Source organism: Zonotrichia leucophrys, chromosome 1A (genome assembly GCF_028769735.1).
Source record: "Zonotrichia leucophrys gambelii isolate GWCS_2022_RI chromosome 1A, RI_Zleu_2.0, whole genome shotgun sequence".
Classification (NCBI taxonomy): Eukaryota; Metazoa; Chordata; class Aves; order Passeriformes; family Passerellidae; genus Zonotrichia; species Zonotrichia leucophrys.
The window spans coordinates 24797237-24822186 of record NC_088170.1 but is presented as its reverse complement, the minus strand read 5'-3'; the positions used below and the strand labels follow the sequence as shown (position 1 = coordinate 24822186).

Sequence of the window (24950 nt, the reverse complement as noted above, 5' to 3'; positions counted from 1 at the left end):
ATATAGGACAACAAACTGTGGTGTGGAAACATCTCGCATAATTTCTTATGAGGAATTCAACCACTGACCTCTGTTACTGTTTGGGAGTCACATCATAAAGAGTCATGCATTAAGTTTTGTCAAATTACCTGTGCTTTTGCAACATGACTTCAAAAGGAAATCTAGTGTCATAGTGGTGGTGACAGACCAAAGACCCTGATAACTAAAAAACCTATCAAGACCTCTTTTGACATGATCCGTTCCACTGGTTTCCTCTTGCTGCAGAGCTCAGGATCAATTACAAAGACACAAACTCAAGCACTATTTGGAAAAAGTTTCTAAAGATTTATCTAAGCCTCCCAGAGAGACAGCAACAGCTGCAGAAACTTCCAACAAGAGTCTCCAAAGTACACACCTAAGTTCTTTTGTGCACTTGTCCCTTCCCTCCCACTCCCACCCACTTCAGGATTGAACTGGCCAGTACCTACAAAAGTAGAACAACGTGCAGCACTGCCAAACACTCCAAGAAGAAAAAGCAACTGGATTTTTCTAGACTACAATGTTGCCCAAGTTTAATTTCGGTAAGCAGTAGCATATGACAAGGAACATATTTTTTAGTTGAACAGTGGGAGTTGTTTTAGCTTAATACACTTCCTGAAGTGTGCTATCACTATGACAAATATGCATCTTCACAAGGACAGCTTTGTTAGAAGCGTTACTGATAAGAATCAGAGAGAGCGACAGAAATCACAGTCTTCACAGAGCTGATCCTGAATCTGGAAATGTTATGGTTTAAATACATAAGCAGATGGCACATAAATAAATTAGAAGAAAAGGAGAATTCACATACAACAAGAGAGAACAGAGAAAGCAAGTTTAGCAGTACCTACCAAAGATCTCCACCAAATTTTAATTTAGTGATTCTTTCAATGTCCATATACCATTTCAAGAAGCTTGCTAGCACCCAGGAAGCAAGGTGGGGCAAGGGGAAAACGCACAACGGTAATTCACTTGTTTAATTTAAAGTTGTTCAGCCATCTTAATATTTTCATTGTTACACTGAAAATCATGGGTTTCCATAATGTAAAAATGAAGTTGCTTCAGGCATGGAACTGCAAATGTAGCATAATTCATTGTGTTAGGATATTTTTCAGTTACAATATCCTTAGCAAAAGCAATAAAAGGTGAGCACATACATCCCTTTGAATTTCAGCAGCTTACAGAAACTAGCTAGTACAGGTGCAAGGTTTATAACTAAGCCAACAGAATCTAGCCAGCAGCAATAGGTTTATTCAGCTCAGTAGCTATACACTTTCTTACATCTTTTGTATGAACAGAAATCTCTGGCCTACTTAAGTCCCACTTTAATGTGTTACAATCTTTTCAAGACACTGTAATAATCTCTTGAAAGAAACTTTGTGTGCTCTGTGCTGATACATGAAAATGTATCTTCTTTACATCAGTATCTATACGGGTTTTTTACAGTTCATAAATAAGATGTGAAAGCTCATTTTCAAACATCTACATAAAGATTTTTAGCTGTGTCTAATACTCAGGATATTTGGAGTAAGTGGTAACTTTTTTCCAATTCTCACTGCATCAGTAATACATACCTTTTAGATTTACTAGGAAGAACATTAATTATATTATTTTGAGTTACTCTGTCCGTGTGTGTACTTCCCTCATCTATTTTCTTTATGGCACAAGGTTCATAGTGAAGAAGAATGCTCTCAGTAGGGACAATTACAGAGTTTTCATGATGTTGGCATTACATTATGTCTGAATGGATAACATTTTAGAATACATCGATTCTTATTTCAAAACAAACGAAAGAAAATAAGCAAAGCCAAATACAAATCAGTCTCAGGCAGTGGGCAAAGTGCTTTATCATCAGTTTTGCCTAGTGAAATTTCTGTTTCTCAATGTAATATATTTGCTGCCCTCAAATCAGCATCTAATGGAAAGTGAACTTTGTCACAATACCATCTGCAGAGCGTAACAAACTACTCCAAAGAAGCACAATCCTAAAACTGAAAACATGGAGAGTTAACAGGAACACTTCTTCAGTGCTGCAGGGAAAAAAAAAAGAAAACAAAAAACCAAAACCGATTGTTCTTCTTCTCACTCACTTTTAGCAATGATACTGATATGAAAAATAAATAAATTCACACACTCCTAAAGATCCTAATAGCCAGCCTGAAACTGATAGCAGGACTTCTGAAATTGCTGTGAAAAAAATTGCTACCTATGCAAAAGAAACAACACAATGCAAGTATTGTTAAAATCTTCTTTTAGTCTTTCTGCATGGAAGTTTTCATCTCAGCCATTCAGAGACTTGGAATAAGTGACAGAAGGTACAGATTAGCTCTGAAATTAAACATCCTAAATCAGTTTGCTAACTCCTCAAACAGCAGGCTTACCCCCTAAAGGAAGGAAGGCAAGGAGTTATGCAAACCCCAACAGCTCCAAGTGCCTCCTGTAAGGGAGAGATGCAGGACAAATATCTTTTAAGGCTTTCTTGCCTGTCTTGACCAAGGAAATAGGCTATAGTACAACTTTCAGGCTAAATAAAATTGTGCTTCTGAAACAACTCTGAACAGACTTCTGAAAAAAGACTCTGAACATTGTCATAACATTACCTCTTCCAGGGCTGGAGATCCAATACAGTAACCATAGGGCTCAGCAAGCAAAACACTAGGGCTAAAACTGGTACAGAACACATTTTCAGACAGGAATGGAAAAACAGATTCCATTGTATTGATTTTTATTTCCTCTTAGACTCATTTGAACTTGTTTCTGAGTCCAGCCAGACACTGAGCTGTCTTCACTTTTCAAATCAAATGTGGGAGGCCAAAAACCACAATCCTGAATGAGAAGAAAATACTAGTGGAGGTTATTGCTGCTGTTGCTACTGAAGTATGTAAAACTACCTGTCTCAATCAATTCACACTAAAAATTCTTAAAAAATAATAGAATTGACCTGTACTCAAACTGCACATGTTAAACAAAAAGTCTGAGTGAACTGTGTCAGTGTTTGATGTGGACAATCCTATAATCTGCCTTTTTTTTTTTTCTCACCAGCACAACGCTTTGATTTTGCTGAGTTTCACTCTTCAGGACATCTTCTACTTCACATGCTAAGACAGAAAAATAGGAGTCACCATAGTATCCTTGTTCACCCTCCTTTCAGTTGAAACTGCAAGGTTAAATGAAAACCAGAACCTTAATGAATTGAACTTGAAATTATTTCAAGTTTGTCATATGACTATGAATCAAAATTACACATAAGCAAGTCAGCTGCAAACTTTCATATTTACTAAAATACTGTCATTATGAACACATTAGTCCATTACATACTATTCCATTAGCTCTGTTTGTAAATATACAGTTCTCTTGAAGGTGCTGTTTAAATAATGCCCAGTATAAAAGACTGCATAGGGGGACTACATGTTTCAGTAAGTCAACAACAGCCATTTCCTTTTCCACCCCAGGACAACATACTTGAGTAGATTGTGTAACACTTCCATCTTATTTAGAAATAGATGGTGTGAGGTTTCTACCTCAATTTTGAGAGAAAAGGCCATTACTTTCTCCTTGGTACTCTAATTGATGTCGATCAACAGCATTACCTACTTCATTCAAACTAAATGCTATAGGTACAATTTTCAAAAGAAAAAAAATCATGGTTTAGCAGATTCTACTGCAATCCAATCTTCCTGAACACTGCCCAAAGATTCACACATCCCTTTTCTTGAGCACCATCTAAATCTACCACAGTATCCTCAGTGATATCATTTATCTTTTATCCAAACCCTTTTGTATTTGTTTTCCTGCCACGTAGCTCTGAGCTTTGCATGGCAACTTTCATAGTGTCACACCATGCACAGTATCCTAATGACATATAGACCCTGTCCTATAATAAAAACTACCATTCATAATGCCTATGCAAACATGAAGATCATTGTGGACCAAAGACCTAAGTTTTTCCTTTAAACTAAGCTGTACTCCTTTAAACTAAAGCTACAGTTACTTGTATAAAAGATCTCAACTGCTGGTCAGTCTCTGATGAACCCTCTTGACTCTCCAACAGGTTATTAAAATTGTTCTGTAACCTCTCTTAAAAATAAAATTAGTTCAAAAGCTGGACATGGTCAATCAGGTATGAGAGCTCTGCTCAGGCAAGTGAAAGGAACTATAATGAAAACTACTCCAGTCACAGCTTTGTAAAAATCATTTTGGATTCATGTGCTTTTTAGGCATTTAACCATCTCATACCAGGTAGAAGTTCAAACAGTTTTCTGGTGATTCCCATCATTTCTATGGGGTTTCTGTGTGTCCAAGATCTTACCCCATTTCATAAATCCTACAGAAGTATTCACTTCATCTTTTATCAATCTAAAAATCAGAGATCAAATTTAAACTATGCAGATTAGTTTCCTCTCTGTGTAACCAAAAGAGATACCATCACTGGTACCTTCACAGCCAAAATTTCTCCTAACTCACCATAAAATGTATCATTTTCTGAAGGCATCTGTGTTTCTCAGAAGGCAGAGAACTAAGAATAGACACTGGTGAAATTCAGTACACCCACTTCTACACTGGTACTAACTGTTCAAATTACACATACTGAAGAGTAGCTTGGGAAAAATCTATTTACATTCAGATGAAGGATTCTCCTGGCTCAAAAACAGCCCTGACATTTCCAGGGAATCTCCCACAATCCCACATGCTATTACCCTCTCATAATAGCATCACTCTCAGGTGTTGTTTTTTTCTTTTTTTCTTTTTTTTTTTTTGATTACTCATTTAAAAGCCAAGCTGATTTAGCCAAGTAGCCAGTGGGAACACTGTCAGACCGGGTCACCTTCTTTTTACTCTGGGATGACTGAATTGCTACTGGCAATAATACTCCTGGACACTTTCCTTATCTGAGAGGTATGGCTTCTATTTGTGTCACAGTTAAGAGGGAAGGGAAACCATAACATAATGAAAACATTCCATTCAGAACAGGAATATTTCCACCAGGGCCCATTCATCTTTATTCTATATAAGGCTACTTTATTCCTATATGTAACTTTTCCCATCTCCTGCAAACAGTATCACACTTGCTACGTTAATGCAACAGAGAGAGATCAGGTACCCCTTAACAAACTTCCAAACCTGTTTGAATGCCCATTGTGAGCCATATTAAACTCACTAATGGAAATAATTAGTTTATCAATTGAAATAGTTTAGAGCAATGGAGTAAGTTGTAAGTGATGACTATTTTTTCCCTTCTTTGTTAACATTATACTATGGACAGATTTCCTACGTGGTTTGTTTCAGTTTAGTAATTCACAGTTCCTCTTCTATATCAGTGCATTGTTCTGAGAAAACACATTGCTTTTCCCTATGGCTGGAGCTGAAATTTTTCACCCTGGTGTCCTGACCAGTGTCTGTTTTGAAGTGCTCACAGCTGAGAAATTTAAAAAAGGGAAAAAAAAAAAAAAAAAGCCCTCACATGCCAAAACCACACCCCAAAGGGACTAAGTGACACAGTTTCTCCGTGTAGGAATGATCTGTATCAACAAATAGTCCTCCATGTGCAGAATGCAGAAGCATTATGCTTTCTTCAAGTAGTTGGTCGAAGAAAATAGCAGGCTTCAACTGTGATGCCTAAACATGGGTGATAGCCCTAACTGAGATTTTCAAAGCTATTAAAAGGCAATAAATCCATGTTAAACTGTCAGGTATGGGCCAGCCATGGCCCAATAGAATTTCATCTGAAAGCCAGCAGGACATTAGCTAAGAGCTCTCACAATACCCCATGGCATTTAACAGTACCAGTTAATTCTGGGCACATGAATCAAGTTTTTAGTGCCTGCTATACTAATTAACACTTTAATTCTATAGACAGAGAAGAAAAAACAAGCTATCATACTTGGTGTTGTACAATAATTCCAGTTCAGAGCTGGTCAGGCAGCAGGAAGCCTTGTCTTGCTAGAGAGAAAGCATGAGGGTAGAATTGTGAAACATTTAGCGTAACTTTAGCAGAGAATGCAGGCAACAACATAGAGGTTCACCCTACAAAGAAAAGCAGAGACAGAAGGAAGGAGGAACAAAGGGGAAGAAAGCAGTAGCACAAGAAGTGCTGATGAAAATGATGGAAGATCATCTTCATCATCATCAAGTAGGGCAGAAGGCAACATTGCAATGAATAGGTCAGAAGCATGTCCAAGAGTCAAGCTAATAGTACTTAAGCACTTAAATCAAAAGGAGCAGTTAATCACTAGCGCTCACAGCAAGTCAGCTGGCTAACATAACAACATCTCAACACATTTTCTCTGGCCTGCAATGACTCACACTGCATGAGGCAGCAGCAGTTCTCTCTCACCAAAATGTTCCCTGTCAGCCGTCAGGGAATGGAACAGAGGTACATGAGTTTCTCTTAAAAATCAGAACAGAAACATTCCCCTGTTAAACTTCTTCATTCTAATGCCTGAGTTATTTTCTACCTCATAAGAAATAGTTTAAGTTCTTCAGTGACATACTTTAGAAACTGAATCCTCCAAAAATACTACATGAGCAAATTATGTTAATGGTCAAATCTAGTCTTCCATTGTGCAGCATGTTCACTAAATCCCTTGGAAAATCATCTTCTGAGACCTTGCATTCACAATATTAAAGTGTTTTATGCAGCATAATGAAAAAAACCATAAATTTTTTGTATGAAGTACGTAATTAGTACCTCAACTACAACTCTAAAGGAAAAAAATCCCACTAAACAATAACCACATAAAATATATCAGATGGAACTACCAAGCTTACTATACAGCAAATCTAGAGAAAAAGACTTTCAGAAGTCAGAAAATATATTTCACTTAGGGGTGTTGGTGGAGGAGAGGCTGGACAGGAGCCAATCTGGGCTGTATCAAAAGCAGTGTGACCAGTAGGGTGAGGGAGGGGGGAAGGGGATTCTGTCTCTCTACTCCACGCTCACGTGACCCTAAATGAAGTGGAGTCTCGGTTGGAAAAGCAGTCAGCCCCTCCACCTCAAACCATTTACAACTAAAGAATCACAGCTGTCCACATAGCAAGAGGGCTTGATTATATTTTCATTCCCCATAGTGTGACTCTGATCTTTGAAACCTTTCTTTTAAGGTGTTTTCTCTGTTTGTTTGGGTTTTTTTTTTTCTTTTTAAATTTCTAAGCTGTGTGCACTTCAAAACATTAACTGGTCAGGGCTTCAGGGGGAAAAATTCAAGACCTCTCCAGTCTAAAGACCCTCATAAGAAAAAGCTCTATGCGTACAAAGTAGTTTTTTGTGCAATGCAAACAGGATTAAAAACAACTATGTCACATAAATACAGAAATATTTTGTATTCACTAGTCATAAGAATATAATTAAAAATCCTTCTGCATATCTTTTTAGATTAAATAAAATTCCATAGTTTAGCCTGCACCACTTTTACCAATGTTTACAATGACAGTATTATAGTCTTGGGAAAATCTAGGTTTTGTTTAAAAGACATGATTTATTTTTCATAAATGAAATTCATATAAAAATTATTGGTTTAAAACCCTACAAAAGCACCTTCCAGTTCAGAGTATGAACTGGAGAATAGAAAAAAAGCTACATGCTATGCAGAACTTTTAACTGTGGAAATGGTTAATTCCAGTCAGAGAAATTCCCAATTCACATTCATTACCAGAATTCATATCAATGGGAAAACAAATCTACTTCTCCAGTGCTTTCAGAAGGCAGTACAGATCATATAGGATGTAAAAAACCTTAGCCACAGCCATCTGATTGCATGCAAGCACAGCAAAAAACCCTGGTCACCACCAGTCAGGTAGTCAAGAGCAACAGGAGGAATTGGTTCCTGTAGAGAACACGGGCTGATGTATTACAAACTCAAGTAAGGAGCACTAGTTTCAAATGCCTTGGAAATGGACCCCAACGACTCAGAAGAGAAAAAATGAACAGAGATCTTCCTGATACATCTAAAGAGCCTAAATGTCCTCAGATACTCCTACCACACAAAGAGCTCAAATGGATGACCACACAGATGACAAAGCACTTTGTGGGTGGCAGGTCCCTTGTCCAGGGAGAACCACCTGTAGTTCCAACTCTAAAACACAGACAGCCCCACAGACAGCACTGACACCAAAAAGGTCTCACCCAATAGCCAGTACAGCACCTCCATAGTCAACTGGCCAGTATTTCAACAAAATTATTTTGTAAATATAAACTGCACTTTCAACAAAAATAATTACATTTGGTTAAGTTTCTTCTTGTTAGAACTGAAAAGTACGTGAAACATTTTTTTTAAATCTGTTTGAAACAGAACATTTTCCATAAAATTGTTGACATTAAAAAGCTTTCCAAAGTACATTCCTCATTTTTCACTCCCACTTTCACATTTAGAAGTGAAATTAAAGACTTCTGAAATGCCTTGCTGAAGAAAACATGCTCATTTTTCTTAAAACCATAATAAAGTACTCAATCCTTTGCAGTGCTGACAGCAGTAAATCAGATGAGTCCTAAGTTTTTGGAGAGCCCAGGTGCATTTTTAGTATCAACACATCTACCTGATGCACATGCTTTTTCCATTGCTGTCGTTAATGCTGTTTTGTCTTTTCAGTTGGGAAATTCTTCAATACTACTGCAAAATCCCTGTCATAGACAGATTACATTATTAGTCCTTCTATTCACCCATCAGACTACTGTCCCTAACTTTCTAAACTTTGATATTTTTTTTACAAGTTTAAAGCAAAAATAAAAATTCAGCATTTTTTCAGGTTAAAGACACCAGTGCATGCTTAAACATAGTAATCAGTGTTTGGTTGAACTGAAACAAATATACCTGTATTAATATGCAAATAAAATTCTTAAAAATATTTACATCACTGAGTTAAGAAATTTTTCTTCCTATATTTACATTAAATAAATTCAACCTTACTATATTATAAAAAATTATTCTCTACAGTAATTATTTTCTTGTACCACTACTGAATGGCTAAAGTCTTCGCATAATATTTCCTATTAACAATTTTACTGCAAATATTTGATGAAAAAATACAACTTTACTTGTGACTATTCTTCCTGTTCTGTTCCAGAAAGATCCAAACTGGAATATATTCACTTACAATTAGATATTTTTAAAAGATATGCCACAGCACAATGACAATGGATACAGCATGTTGGTTTTGAAGACCATATGCTCCAGTTCTGAAAGATACTCTGAAGCAGATACAGTTACTAGCACTGCTGCCAGCTGGCATTCCCAATAAACTACCTGCAGTAATGATGTTTGGATGTTTAGATGACCTTTAAGATCCCCTCCAACCAAAACCATTCTATGTTCACCTTTTCTATTCAACAAGTTCTTAATTATAGACTATATTTTCTCCCTCTGAATTTATGCCCCCTGTAAGCCTAGTACTTCCTTTACAAAGCATTATTAATATGTTTGAAGACATAAATGAAAGTATACACAGAAAGTTTATGTATACTTAAATAGGCCTCATGCCTGTAACCTGTTATTAAAAGACACCAAGAAATAAATGCCACAACATACTTATAAAAATATTCATGCAATACCCTCATCTAGAAACATCAATTACATTATCTATCTCCTACACCATTAGCTGTAAGTCCAATAAACCTACTCAGCAGGTAAGGGATTTAATGAAATAAACCCTGACTTCCTGGGAGGATCACCTGTGGTTCCAACTCTAATACTTCTGATCAAATACATGCTCTCTTCCTGCTGCTGAGCAACAGGCTCTTCTGAATCTTTATCAAACATGCTCCAAAGGAGGGAGGGTGTAATACTGTGGAAAGTATTTAAACGAGTAGGAGACCAACTGATTGTGGTGAAAGGGAGGATGAGAAGAAGCTATATTTTAAAAATAATATAAATTTATGGGGTTTACATTTAAAAGATCACAGTAAAACAAAATCACAGCACTTTTTTAAACAAACAACAAGACAATAAGCTTCTCTACTAATCATCATTAATAAGACATATAAACCATAAAATCAAAAAAGAAAAAAAACAGGCCTGCAGTCTTGCACTGCTACAGGTTGCCAGTTTCCACAAATATTTTCACTTCTGTTCCCCATTTAAGGCTGAGGCACCAAGGTACAAGTATTACAGAACAAACATCTTCTAGTGGCTATCTCAGAGGAGTAAGGACCAAAACTGACAACATCAAAAAAACAAAGAAAAACTGAGCCCACTTATCAGTGAAAGGTCTCAGGTTCTCTACCCATTGTCTAACAAATGTAAATACTGACTGCTTCCGGCTTCTTTCATTTCCAGGTTGGAGAAAGCATATTTTGGTTTCCCTTCCTCCACAAGGAAAAATTTCTTACTTACTGATCCTCCTAAATTAACCCAAACATTTAACTTGAAATCCAATACATTACATTCCTTTAGCTGACTTAATCCCTCATTTCTGGGTTAACTTCACATTCTTTGGGAAATCTTACCCAATTTTGGCAGGGAATAGGGCACTTTAAAATAATCTTCATAAAACTCAATGAGTCTCCTTGTAATATTTAGAGCATAGTCCCCTGATCCTCTTCGGATTGCATCAGGCCTTGCATATAACCGTACCTGTTAAAAAACAAAGCAAAAGTCCAATTTCAGCATCTGCCTTTTACACCTATCCTACCAGAAGAGGTGAATTAATTACTCTGTGGTTGCTATAAGGTGGCAGGATTATTCCCTTAAAGCCAAATATGATTGTCATACATTTGTCAAGTCATATCATAGTTGAAAACCAGAACTACCACAATTAAAGTTACAAAGTTGAGAAGTCACAATCTCCTACTTATTTGTGTTGCCAAGTAAAAAAACTTGCACTCCTTGTATCAAAATAAATATTCGAAGAAAATACATGTGTTTGTTAGAGATATGATGGAAGAGTGGATTAGTATAATGGTTCTCTGCCTACACTGAATGTAGGCAGGATGCAGTGACTCAGTAGGAGAGAAGTTCATGGTTTGTTAAAGGCACATTATATCAAGCCCTGGAAATATTAGTAGACTGTGAAGAAAAAAAATAATCATTCCCTTTTCTCCTCTCCAGCAGTGACACTGTTACCCTCGATGAGCTATGGAAAGACTGCAAAAACGACCATTTCTAACCTCATTCATGTACACAAACAATTAACATTCCTGAAACCTCCATGACTGCTTCAGGCTTCTGTTTCCAGAAAGCAGTAAATTAAAGCTGTTTGTATAAGCCACAGACTGCTCTGTTCAGTACAACACAGCTCACACATTTTAATACCTGGAGTGAACCAAGTGAACAGAACTCACCTTCATAATTCAGCATTTAAGTGTGACCCTGACTAGGGACATAGCAGAAATTACTGCCAGGTTATTACTTCTTCCTTGTCCTTACAGTCTGTAGCAATTCCTTCATGCAAAGATGACACAGAGCCTACAACTGCTAATCGAGATGGGGACAGAAAGGAGAACCACTTTTTGTTCTCTCTCCTCATACCCTGCCTGATGGAAGCATGTCCTTTGTCTCCAGTGACTGTGACAGAAGGTCTCTCCCCACAGTTCATAATGACCTGATGTAAATGAAACTGTCCCAAAGGTCGATCCTAATAATAATATCTGACTCGCCAGTACTTTCTGTGGTAGGATTAAATCCCAGCCAGGGCTCCCAAGGAAAGCAGTAGTGCAGAAATCAGAAAGTATCAATGCAAACATGAAGGAGAAATATCAGCTTTGGAATGTTTCTAAATGCTCTACTCTGGATTAAGAAAAGCCAATGGGATTTTTGGCTTCAGTGAAAGTATTACCAAGTATTGCTTTACTGCTCTTTTCCTGAAGCAGTTCAGCTATCCAAGTGGAAACCAGATATCAAGCCTAAATACAGTGTACCTGCAATTCTCTTTAAACCCACTGCCTCTTGAGTTTCAGTATGGAGACACATTATTTGCTTCATTACAATGTCTATCTTCATATTTAATCTTTGTGTTGTATTAGACTCAATGTACAATCAACCATATAGTTATCATTCATAACATAAAATAGGTAATGGTGTAACCTGATGAGATATGTAATAAAGCAGACTCCTTATAATCACTACCTGAAAGCACATAGATCATCATCTGCACTCCTCCAAATACTGTTTTTATTTATTGCTTCCTTTCAAAGTTAACAGTAACGTGTACATTGAAATGTTCCCTTATCTGCTAAACTAAATACAGGTTTTAAAACAAAACACGTATTAACCACAGAGTTTATGGAAGGATGTTAAGAATCACAATTAGATTTGTGATGAACACTGTTTTGTATCATTAAACCTTTATACACAATTTTGCATAATTGCTTTACTGGCACAGTTGACTGTATCAGCAAATTAGGGAAAAAAAGAGTCAACCAAGTATGCAAAAAAATCATTCAATTTGACAGTGGCCAAATCTGTCCATAATAAGAAAGAGGACAACAGAAGGGAAGAAAATAATAAGGAAATATAAGAAAAATCAAGGTTCAACTTACTGCATTACAATGAATGTCTCCTGGCAAATATAGAAAAGGCATTTAATGGTGTCTGAGATGGAGCCAAGGTACAAAAGCTGCAATGCTGCAAACTCTCATTTGTTTCCTGCCTAATGCTGAATGTAGTTTTATTTTGCCCATAAAGTTTCCCTATGTGCCCCTCTGCCTGCCCAGAATAGCTCTGGACTGCCAGGCCTCCATGGCTCACACCAAGGTCACCTGTAAGCTGGAACACAGTTCAGAAACTACCTACACCTTTGTCCCGGTCTCTCAGGGGCTTTGAGGCAATAGATATGGTCAAAGTAGTCAACCATCTTCAAACACTGGGTCTTGCTTCTGCCTTTCACCCAGCAACCACCGAGCATGAAATGTATGGAGAACCTTGGGCACACCACTACAGCCCTACCCCGGCCTCAGAAATTCCCTCTTGGTCAGCAGAGGGCTACCACAGGGAACAGTCTGTGACACTCTGCCTACCTGGCTAGCTCTTTGGATGGCACATTCTGATCACTTTAGGTGCCATCACAAAGTGAGGAGCTTGGTCCAGAATTCAGTCTACAGGTTGGCACCTATAAGTTTGAAACTGAAGCCCCTAACTTTCACACACTGATGTTTCTTTAATGTGTTTGGGCTTATTTTGACCATATCTTACTTCCAAAGCCATCAGATAGGGACTATATTATTTCCTTAGTTTATAAGAAGATTTTGAGTCAAAAGTAATAAAGTTTTTATATTCTGCTCCAAAGAGGAACTTAAGTAAAATAGAATAACAATTAAGACATGAGATTTGTTTACAATAATTTGTTTGCTTCCTACTTGCATTTCAAAAGACAAGTGGGTAGTGTTACTTTAAAACTGCATTGGACTGAACAACAATGCTGAATTTTTATTTATTTTCCCACAGGCTGTTTGACCACTGTCCTAAGATCTTGATTTTACAGTCATTTAAATAAGAGAAAAAACAAAGTTTTCTGCAGGGTAACTACAAAAGGCAAACAGGTTTCCAGTATAAGTGCATCATTCATCACTCACCACAATGGCACCTACTGCCCTGCAAATATTATTAATGCTCTTCTTCATAATCTTTGCAAGATTAGGTTAGACTATTATTTTCATGTGAGAAAGTGGAGACTATTATTTTCATGTGAGAAAGTGGAAGAGAGACTAAGAGTAATTCTGGGTGCCTATCTTGACACCTCTCAATGTCAAGTCTATTTAACAGTTTTATTGCACTTAAAGCACTGTTCCCATTATATCCTACTGCAGCGGTGAACACTTTATCAAAGTTTTGGCCACAGGTGCTTTAGTTTGGGCATTCATGAAATCAGCAATACATGATTAATGACTAAATGAGACTCTGCCAGTTTATGTGATTTACTTGGCATCCCACAGCAACTCTGGTGGCAGAGGCAGAGAGGGAATTCAAAGCAGGCATTCATCCTTGTGACCACTTAACAACCTGCACCAAGCACCTTCCACATATGGGAATTAATAAGGTAGGTTCTGTTTGGACAACAGGTATATGAACAGAACACTGTTGGTCTTCTGATGCAGTCATAAGCATCCATTGAAAAATATCAGAAAATTTTATGAAGAATTATATTTGTAATGACAGTGCAATAATACCTAAAAATATAACAAAGTTTACATAGTTAACTCAAATTCTAAGGGTTTTTCTTAGCTCTCTCACATCTACATTTGCAACCACTACCAATTTTTCAACAGGAGTTTTTACTACAAAGAAAAAAAACCCAGCCCTCTCATTTCTCCCTCAAATGGAACCAAACTGTCTCCTTCCTATCACAAGTTTGAGAAACTAGGTTTGTGCCTGCAGCCCTCCAAACCAGATCTTCTCTTTATAAGATACTTGTTAATAACTCTGAAAGTTATTAGACATTCTAAATGAAATCTCAGCAACATAAATTTCCTCATTCTTTTCTAAAGTGGGCAAAAATGTGAGTTGTTTCCCCTTGTTTGCCTTCCAGAGGCCTGGAGTAGTTTCATAATAACTTTAAATAAACTCAATATCAGCCACACTCAGACAATATCTAAAAAAAAATTCATTGTGAAGTATTACTTTAAAAGTATTAGTAATCTTACTCAGGTTCTTAGAATTATTTTGGCAGAATTAGCAGAAAAAGTACTAAAATATTCCTGAAACTTGTATGGTAAATTCCTTGTATTTCTTATAAGTGATCAACAGCCTACTCCTCTATAGTTAGTCAAAATTATTTGCTATAAAACAGCATACTTTTACAAACAATTTGTAAATATTGCAACATTTTCTCTAGTCTGTGTCAGTATTTCAGCATATGCTACATTATGTAAGTCGAAGAAATTTTAAAATATTGGTAATACCAGGTTGCCAGAACAGATAAATGTGGTTGTAAAATAAAAACTGTTTCCCACAGAGAGTCATGATATATGCTAAGAAATGTGCAACATACTTAAAACAAATCTCATCTAACTGAAGTCAGGTTATTACAGAGCATGAGAAAAATCTTCCTATCTACAACAGGTAAAAATTATCCATCAAAAAGAAAGCTAGCACTTGAAAAGAAAAGAGAGATTTTCTTGTCTTATTACCTCAGAGCACTTCCAAAAAATGTGAGCTAGTAACTATCTATACCGGGTAAAATTCTGACAAGTACAACTCTAGACAGCAGCACACAACTTAATTTCTAGAGAATAGCAGGTTCACCAAAATTGTTTCTGCTGTACCAAAAACTAGTAATACTTTTACCATGTAAAAAAACAGGAGAACAGAATAAAAAGAAGTAGAAATGTTCTATTTTGAAATTTTTAAATCACTACTTTTCTCTTTTTCTTTTTTTTTTTTTTTGCATTAAAAGTTAAGTGAAAAGGAGCAGAGGATTAAACGGATGACAAATGGTAAGGAAAAACCTGCAGTAATTTTTTCATACTATGTGAAATACTTTGGATCAAACCAAAGGGTTCACACAGTTCTGTAGAACTGTGTAGTTTCTGTAGGTAGAAAGAATATGGAATACATTCAGCATTTTGATCACAGCATCAAAAAGGGAAAATGCATTATTTACATGTGTCTAATTGCAGAAAGACTGTGTTATAACATTCTCCCATAGATTAATTCACTGCAGATAAAGGAAGATCGGAGAGAACTGCACAATGTTCTTCATCTGGCACTAGAGGATACCTTTGCCGCAAGCCTGCCAACCTGCTTTCCCAGGGAATTAAGGAAGTTGACAACCAGGCAGAAATCAGGATGTCACAGTAAGAAGTTTGCATGCCTGAAGCACGCCATACACCAGAGCCCACCTCTTACTGTAGAATTAAATATGCACATCTTTGAAACCTCTGTTTTTGCAATGGTGCTATGTTTTTAAAGGAGCACCACCTTGCTTCATATCAAGACATTTGTATTCTTTTATTTATTGCTATAGTAAAGTTTACTAATCACAATAATTCTAGTAAAGTTTACTGATCACAATAATCCTCTATAATAGTCTGCCTTCATTCTGCAAGGCATCTTTTCTTTAAAAGTTTAGCCATCTTTTCCATGTCTTAAGACCACTCCAAATTGCCATCACTGTCATCCCCTATGCCCTGGGGGGAATCACAGCTCACTGGATGAAAAATCCTGCTCCAAGGAAATAAAGTGGACCTCTATTTTAGCAAGGAAAGGCTTGTGAAAGCAGATGGCTCATTGGGCTCTGAAGAGCTAAAACAACATCTGCTGACTTCAACTGAATGACTCCTGTTAACTACAGGGGCTTTCAGACATTATGGAGACATGACTGGTCCAGCCTCTGGGCTAGGGACACTTCTACCAAGGCAATCTTCACCAACAGCATCTGCCATGTGTACAGTCCCTGTTTATAGATCACCACTCAAGCAGTCCTTGTTAGTCAGTTGCACAGTAAGAAAAAAAAAAGGAAAAAAAAATTTCTTTCCATACAGGACTGTGCTTTGGCTGTGGCCACTGATAGTTCAGATCATGCGAAGCAGGACTGGATCTCACACTTCTATCTCGTGCTATAAACAGCTCTCTGAATCTTGAAAACAGCCTGATGCAGGATTTACACAGGGGTAACTACTGCTGTATCTCTGTCACAGAATCAGGTACAACAAGGTCAGCTTTGAGGCTGACATGGGGAGAAGAGGCATGTATAATCCTAACCCTGACACCATCAAAATTCACAGATATTGCCAACCATCTCACCACACAAAACCACTCCCAAAGGTACCCACATGGAGAGCCTTTTCCCACCCCTGAATGCTGTCACATCACATAGCCATGTGGAAGCAAAAGAGACTTGAGCCTTGCTCTCATTTAGCTTCCCACAATTGAAGAGATGCTGATCTCTCCAAGCAAACACCGCTAATGTTCCAAGGCTAGCACATACCTGTTTTGCTAATGTCTAGGTGTCCTCTTCTCCCTTCTCCTGTCTTTGATCCATTTTGCTACATCTACTTAAGTCTGAACAGACAGAGCAAATGAGAGTATGGAAACTGAGCCTAAGTCTGGTGACAACAATAAATCTTGTTTTCTCAGGCAAGCACAGATTAGGTAACCTTGTATCAACATAGGAATCCACTTCACAATTAAGGATAGTTATCCCTCCCACCTACTTCCCACAGAATTAAAAGTAACTTTGTCAGGTGTTTTAAAGGAGCTTGGAGTGCTTTCCCATTATGAAACAGATGTTTCTGCTCATCAACTGGTGTCGGCAAAGCCATCCTGGGAATAATGTCTCTTCTTTAATCCCTTCCTCAAAGCCAGCCAGCTCCACACAAAGCACTGCTCTTGGGAGGCCCCTCCAGATAAGCTTCAGTTCTCTGTGTGACTATACCCCCAGGCTTAGTCCAGCACTGGTTAGTCCAGTGCTTAGTCCAACATTTGGGATATTAAAATGATTTTAAAATCTCAGTTCAGAAAGGGCCTATGCGTTAGTTCATTTCCAAATACGTGTTTAACCTCAGACATACTTTTACATGTTATAGATACAGAAGGCCCTAGTATTACAACAGAGCAGCATTTACAAATTTTATAAAGGCAGATTAATAGTGTGTTGCTCTTTGTTTCATCTGCAGCATCTTCAGCAGTCACAGTCTCAGCTAAAAAACACATGCATTGCCTCTGTACTTAAATGCTTCGATTTACTTGATAATCTGAAATCTTTTATAGTTATTTTGCTCACTGACTATTTTAGGCACAGGTATTGTTTTTACTACTGTTACAGAGATAAAGACAGGGTCACATCACACATTTAATACAGCAGACATACGTCTGGATTCAACAGCCATGGCTGTGAACTCCCTGGTTCACTTCTGCAACCAAGGCATTGCATCTCAAATGGGATTTTAAATGTGATAAATTCAAAATAAATAACAGTTCACTATACACACAAACAAGCTACAGGCCAGGTTCCACTAAGAATGCGTATGAATTGTTTCACATGTGCATGCACATATCTCCACAAGTTTTATATGGTGCAAATGCAATAAATTTTACAACACTGATAAGTAAAGGAAACAGAGAGAGAGGTAGCTGTATTGAAATATCAATTCTGCTATAGTGAACATAGTTAGATGTGATAATGGGAAGAAATTACAGAAGAATGCCTTTTTTCAATCTCCTATTCATTATTCATCATGGGCAATACTCAAAAAAGACTGCACGATAATGAAATGTGCTTACTGAATACCTAAGGAACAGCTCACCTTTAAAAGATGATTTTACTCCAAACTGAGCAGTCACACACAGCACTGCATTGAGCCTTTTTTGAATATAAATAAAACAAAACATGTTTAAAAATTTGAAGAATTGTCTTAGAGTTAGCTGAAATCAATGAGCATTCAATGGCCTGATACTTAGGAACTATCTCTGCAAGAGACTGGATGGAACTCTTTTTTTATTGTAAGCAAACATAGTCTTGGAATCCTTATTCCAGATTCAGTTAACAGACCAGTTAAAATAAGAGAAGCCATTACTAAAGATAAAGTGTAAATGAAAGAAATGGTCACTGAGGGAATTACAGTGGTGGAGAGATGTCTCAGGGAACTATATGCAAGCATTAGGGGGGGCCAGAACATTGTTGCAGGGCAAGGCAAAGAGGCTTTGAACAGAAATAATTCATATTCCTGGACAAAAACTTGTAGCATGACCCTGAAGGAGAAAGAAGTGAGACAAACTTCAGGAGTTCTAGGTGACAGTGGGCAAATGAGAATATTAAGAAAAACGACTGCCAGGAAAGAGGGAGGATAAGTTTTGTGCAGCCCCTTTCTAAGTAAACATGACCACATGGGACAAGCATCTAGTTGCCTCATCAATTCTTCATCTGAACCACAACAAATGCAACTGCTCCAGCCAAAGGTGCAACAATATATTCTACCAGGAGGCAAAACTGTCACGCAGACATGCAGCAATTTCTAACTTGAGATCATAAAATACTTTGGAAAGTTAATGAGCTGCACTCACATATAAATCCAACCAGTGCTCAGCTGGCATACAATAAAATACTGGCTATGCCACTGACCACAGTGCCATTAAGATTAATTTAGAGCACTTAGAATCTCTATCATCTTGTTGAAATGGCTCAGGGACAGAAAGTGAACATGTTAACAACTAATGTAGAACAAATGTAATTACAGACACAATTTCATAGCCATTTCAGCCAACTAAGACTGCCACAATCTCACCACCACAGACTCAGTCATTTGGGCTCAACTCTTCCATCAGCACTGGACTTCATCTCCTCTCACATGAGGAGATCTCTCATCTCTCAGATGAGTCAGCTAACTATGCCAGGTGGGTAGTGTCCACGTAGCCCAGCTTACTCACCTGGCCACCACAAGTTCAGTGCTAGAAAAAGCATGAGAAAGCATTTGTGGAGAGAAGAGAGGACCATGACAGACTGCTTACAGATTAATTCAAATTATTACAGAACTTCAACGTACAAACAAGGTTCAAGTTCTTCCAAAGTGCAACTGTAGGGAATTCAGTGTCTAAACTGTTGAGATTCACAGTGGTTAAAGCTCCTTCCAGTCCTTTGTAGTTGGTGAAAAATCAGCATAGCTTCAGTTAACAAAGCACAAAGATTTACATTTTTTACCTATTACACAAAGTTCTACATCACAAACCCAGTGGTAAGATGATGCGAGAATGGCTTTTTCCTCCAGAAAAACATATTTGCAGTATATGTATCCCAAAAGTTAACACCTGTTTTGATTTCCATTGGTTGGCCAGGGACTGGACTGAATTGTCTTATTTCAAGTACTATTTATTCCCTCTTTTATAGTCAAAGCATTCGTATCACACATCATTCACAGATAATATTTCACCTACTCTTGGTTAAAAAAAGAAGAGCTTAAGAAGAACACAAGTTTAAAGAAGCAGCCCTATAGCATGCCCAATTTCACCTGGCTAGAGACTGCTTTGTCACAAGCACACATATGTTACCTTAGAGTAATTCCATTTGAAATGATAATGTGAAAACCGTAAGTGATTATTTATATTTTGGCATTGCCTAGAGACTGTCAATATGACAGCACAATCCTTTAGTCAACTTAGTGCTTAGTCAACTACATAAATAGAAGTAAGAGATGTTTGTTATTGTCAGTCTCTCTGCCTAAAGAGTAACAAGCAAAACATGGGGAAAATGAACTGTTATCATCTTCATTTTATAAATGGAAGTTACAGAAAGAGGAGCTTAATATCAGGAAGAAAGTCTAAAAAAGAGACAGAAATAGAACTTGAATATCACTTCCCTAAACTGATGAATCATCTTTTCATCATAAATCAACAACTTACTATTCCCAAAACACATTTTCTGAAAAATACTGCCTTTTCCATCACAAATTTAAAAAAAAAATTAAATTCTATTTTTAGATTCCTTGGTCACAACATTTGTTTTTCAAAAACCAAACCTAAACTTCATTCCAAACTGTAGACCTGCATCCCTGAAACTGCTTAACTTAGAAGCCTTCTGAACACTGGTTTCCCACGCTAACTCATGTCTAAGAGTAATCATCCCACTTCCATAACATCTTTTGTCAAGTGGCTGCTATGCTGAGACTTATTTGGGCTGGTTTAAAGGCAAAGGTTATTTTATTATTCACTTAAAAGTAATTACTTCAAGAGATGTCAATATAGTGGTCCCCTACAAAACAGCTACTGAGTAAAGTGATGTACCTGTCCAGAACATAACAAAAAAAGACAGGAGGAGACAGAGACAGATCGTTCATGACAAACCAAAGATGAATGCAAGGCCATGTCAATACTCTCCTGCTCCACATAAATTCTGCACAACCATAGTGGAAACCCGGGTCTGGTATATATCTACTTCACCCTACTCATCGTATGTTTGCAGTAATCCTAACCAGAATTAGGAAAAAAAAAAAAAATAAGGTGTGGTATATAAAGGGAAGCACTGAAAAAATGCAACCACAAGAAAAGCAAAGGAGAGGCACAGCTCACCGGTGACCTCAAGAGCATTTACTCAATCCATCGCTTTGTAACAGCAGCAATAAGCAAGTGGAACAAAGCAAAGCATCTTGTGAGCTACATGTAAACTTAATAGAAAAACTGCTTGCAAGGTAAACAGATCAAAGCTATAAGGTGCTAAATTTTAAAGTATCCTTTAGAGTTTGTTGGCACTGAGGAAACACGGTACTTGGTAGACAAGTCTGCACTGTGCTGGATTGAGCTGGAGATTTTGTGAAAAATTATACTTAGCCCTTAGAAGTGAGAAAAATATGCACATGGGAAATTTTGTGCTCTGGCTGGTACAAAAGCCATAACACAACCAAAAACAGGTTACACCAATAAGAGCAACAGCCATATTAACAGTGAGAGTTCCTTCAGGCTAAAAGGAGCAAAGAGACAAGCAATCAGGCCAGTGAAAACAAAAGCCATAAACCATGAAACAGGGAATCAAGAAATCAAACTTTTTGTATGAAGGCACACTAAAATCCACTAAAAAGCTTCATTAGGAGCTCTGGTTCTCACTCTCAATTAATGTTTCAAATCTTTTTTTAATCTCCAAATTGACAGAACAATATAAAAATAAAATACAAGCTAAATGCACTAATAATATTCAAACACTTTTGCTCAACTAGCCTCTGACAAAACCATGGGCAAATTAGGAGAGAGGTAGTTATCTGTCATTAACATCTCCAACTGGAAGTATTTCAGCCCCCTTCTGAGAACACCAATCTCAGTGTAAAACATGAAAACCAACAGAGGAAAAAAAATTCAAAGGCAAATTACAATTGTAAATAGAGAAAACAAAATAGAGGAGTGAATCAATTAGAACATTATTCCTGTGTCAGGACTCCCATCTGAGAAAGATGAAGGCCACAACCAGGAAACAAAGTGGCTCACCACCTAACCACTAGCCAGGACACACAGATAAGTACCAAACTGCAGATTTGCACCTTAAGACAGAAGAAGCTGAAAAATTTAAGTACTCTGACACATACAAACTTAAGCAAGTAAAGATGACTCTGAAGTATGCTGGTTTTAGTCTACAAAATATACATTAAAGTAACGTGAATTGTTTAAATCAAAGTAGTATAAAATGTTTAACCACAGGGTTATTAATCAAATCCCTTCCAATATATGAAATACTCAATTTTGCACATTTTATCATTCAAATTACTTTCCTCACCTTAAAAATTGCACTACTCAGGACATATGTCCTATCAGGAAGATGTGAGTTAATCAACAATGTCCTCTACATGCCTATGGAAAAGGTCAATTTGCTAATGCTTGCTCATCAGTCACAGCTCAAACACCACATCTGGTTTACATCCAAACAGCCAGGCAGTCAGCTAAGCAGCTGAGGTTAAACTAGGTCTGGGTGACTATCACAGAAGCTTCCTAAAACAAAACAATTTGCTGAGAGCTGACCTCTTCATTCATATCAATGTGCTGGCTGGCATTAGATTAAAATGAAGTGTTAAAAACAGGATCAATTATAAGAAGAAACTCTTCCTTACAAAAAAGTCAAGGCAACTCCTTCCTCAGGAAGGTAACTAGCACAAAGCAACAATATGGTCCAATGGATTATGGGAAGATGGAAAGAAGAGAAAATTTTCTGATACCTGGTATCAAGCACAGTGACATCTCAGGCAAAACTGAACTTGCACTAAAGGTTTAAGTCTTAAATAGCATGCCAATTAGGAAAATAGGAATACAAAAACATTTTTACCACCATCATTACTTCAGTTCCTAGCATAAAAATAGACTGCACAAATATGTTTCTTTGCTGACAGTGGAGCAGATCACTGTTACCTGAACAGTCCTTCCTTCTCTTTTTTCTAGCTGATGAAGAATGCTATTCCCTTGCTTGGCTTCCAGCTGACATTCACATCAATAGAACAGCTTCATTAGTCTCTCTAACACTTTCTTATAGTCTAAGATAGCATCTCCTCTCATGAGATACCCTGACTGCACAGTGCAAGGTAAACCTTTAAAATGGCAGCCTTTATTTGCTCCTCTCGTATCTCTACCCATAGCATAAACTGTGTCCACAACTAGTGGATCTGCAGATTACAATTACTGCAGCAATATCAACAGTGTATCATTACAAACAATTACTGTAGCAATATCAACAGTGCATGGGCAAAAACAGCATTTGTGCACTTAAGCAAGTAGACACCAAAAAATAGAAAAATTTTTGGAAGCTTCCATAGGATAAAAGCACTAGAAAGGATAAAACGGGACCTTGCAAGGAAGATTCCTCTTAAGTTTAACATATCAGAACAGCACATCAAATAGCTCTTTTCCCCAAAGTTTCTGGTGTTTGGGTGTTGTTGGCAGGACAATGAAAGACAAGACCCGTCCCGCAGTTCATGTACTCTTAAAATGTGCAACAAAGTATCAGTGAGTACTGGAATCCCTGAGCTCGAAAATTTGGTTTCCATAAGAAACAAACTGTCGCTAATACCACACCTAAAAGACTATTAGAAACAAAAGCAGACCAAAGGAGCTAGGCTGAGAAAATTAAACTAATAAAAATTTGAGAGTCTTCAGATCAGTTTACAAAGTGGAGGAAACTGCTACCAGAAGCTTCTATGAAAAACATTAGTATAAATATCATTGACTAATATTCAGCTGCCAGTTTTGCCTAAAGCCTCAAGCAGAGGCTACTGCCTCTAAAGTATCTACTATACTTTTCCCATGAGAGTGAAAAGTATAGTTCAAAGCTGCCATTTTCTATTAGGCAGAGCAAGGGGGGGGGGGGGGAAAAGATGAGGAAATAAGAAAGAAATCCCAGGGAGAAGTATTGCTGCTGGATTGCCTGCTCACAGTGCTGACTGACTCATTCTTAAATGGAAGGCCAAAGCTTAAAATGTTCCCTGGTTCAAGGACCAGTCAATCTCATTAACCCAACCCAAGGGATTAAGGCTATGAGACAGCCAACTTTAGCTGCTGTACTTCAGGGCCTCCCAAATGCTACCCAGCCCATGCACCTCCATGCATTACATTTACAAATCCTTACAGGTCTCCTGACTTTTACTGAATTTTACCATTGCCCAGCTTGTTCATGAAAAAAATAAAAAAGGTCAGTAGTCACAGATTATGTTAAACAGTTCTTAGAAAACTTTACCTCTGTTTTTTCCGTAATAAAATGAAAGAGTCTGATTCACTCACAAAAAAGAGAAACCTAAACTAACCACAAGATCACTGCAGGCCTCTAGGTGGTGAGCTCATAAAATGGTACGCTTTTGAAAGAGAAGACACACAGAGATGAGAGCAACTTCAGCAACTTCAACTGACCTTATCAGTGAGGAGAGCTCCTCTAAAGAGCAGAGCATGGCACAAAGAGCTGGCAGGCACACCAGCATCACCGGGCATGACAATCCAGCACCACTCAAAGACACAGGCATGGCAGAGGCAGAGTCGTGCCTGAACTAATAAATCCTGACTTGCAACACAGCAAATGACCTGGACACGATGCTCTGCTGACAACGCTATCCCACTTTCTATTCTAGATCCCATTAACGGATCCTCATCCTTGTACTTGCACTGTACTCCACTGAGAATTACTCATCTCTCCCTAAAAAGAGCACGAGCTTCATTCATTTTACGCCAACACAGGAATGGGGTCAAGTATGGGCTGTGAAATAGCTTTAAGTCAACTGAACAGCCATCATTCTCCACACTCTTCTCCATTATTTTCTGTATCTGGACACTGTAACACAGCAGCCAAGGCCACTCCAATGATCTTCTCTGAACCAAGTTTCACTGATGCACATTCTGCAAAGCACACTCAAGACTGAGAAATGATTCCTATTCGAATGTTGATTTTTACTGCCATTTGTGCTGAAATGGCTAAAGGCCTTTCAGACTCTTGAGCAATAGGCATCCTGAAAGCTCAGAATGTTAAAAAAAGAACAGTTTAATAGGTGGTGGCCTCTGAGTTCATAAAAACGAAAGCATCTTCATCATACTCACAGAAGTGCAGATATTTTGGAA

The 24950-nt window shown here is 37.6% G+C and overlaps 1 protein-coding gene across 1 annotated transcript in view; it reads right to left on the bottom strand.

Annotated features, from left to right (window-relative positions):
* Positions 1-24950, bottom strand: part of TRHDE (thyrotropin releasing hormone degrading enzyme) — a 210510-nt gene that overhangs the window by 160662 nt on the left and 24898 nt on the right. Inside the window, exon 3 of the mRNA XM_064701951.1 lies at positions 10457-10583. Within this exon, the coding sequence (XP_064558021.1) occupies positions 10457-10583 (127 nt within the window). The remainder of the gene's footprint in view (positions 1-10456; positions 10584-24950) is intronic.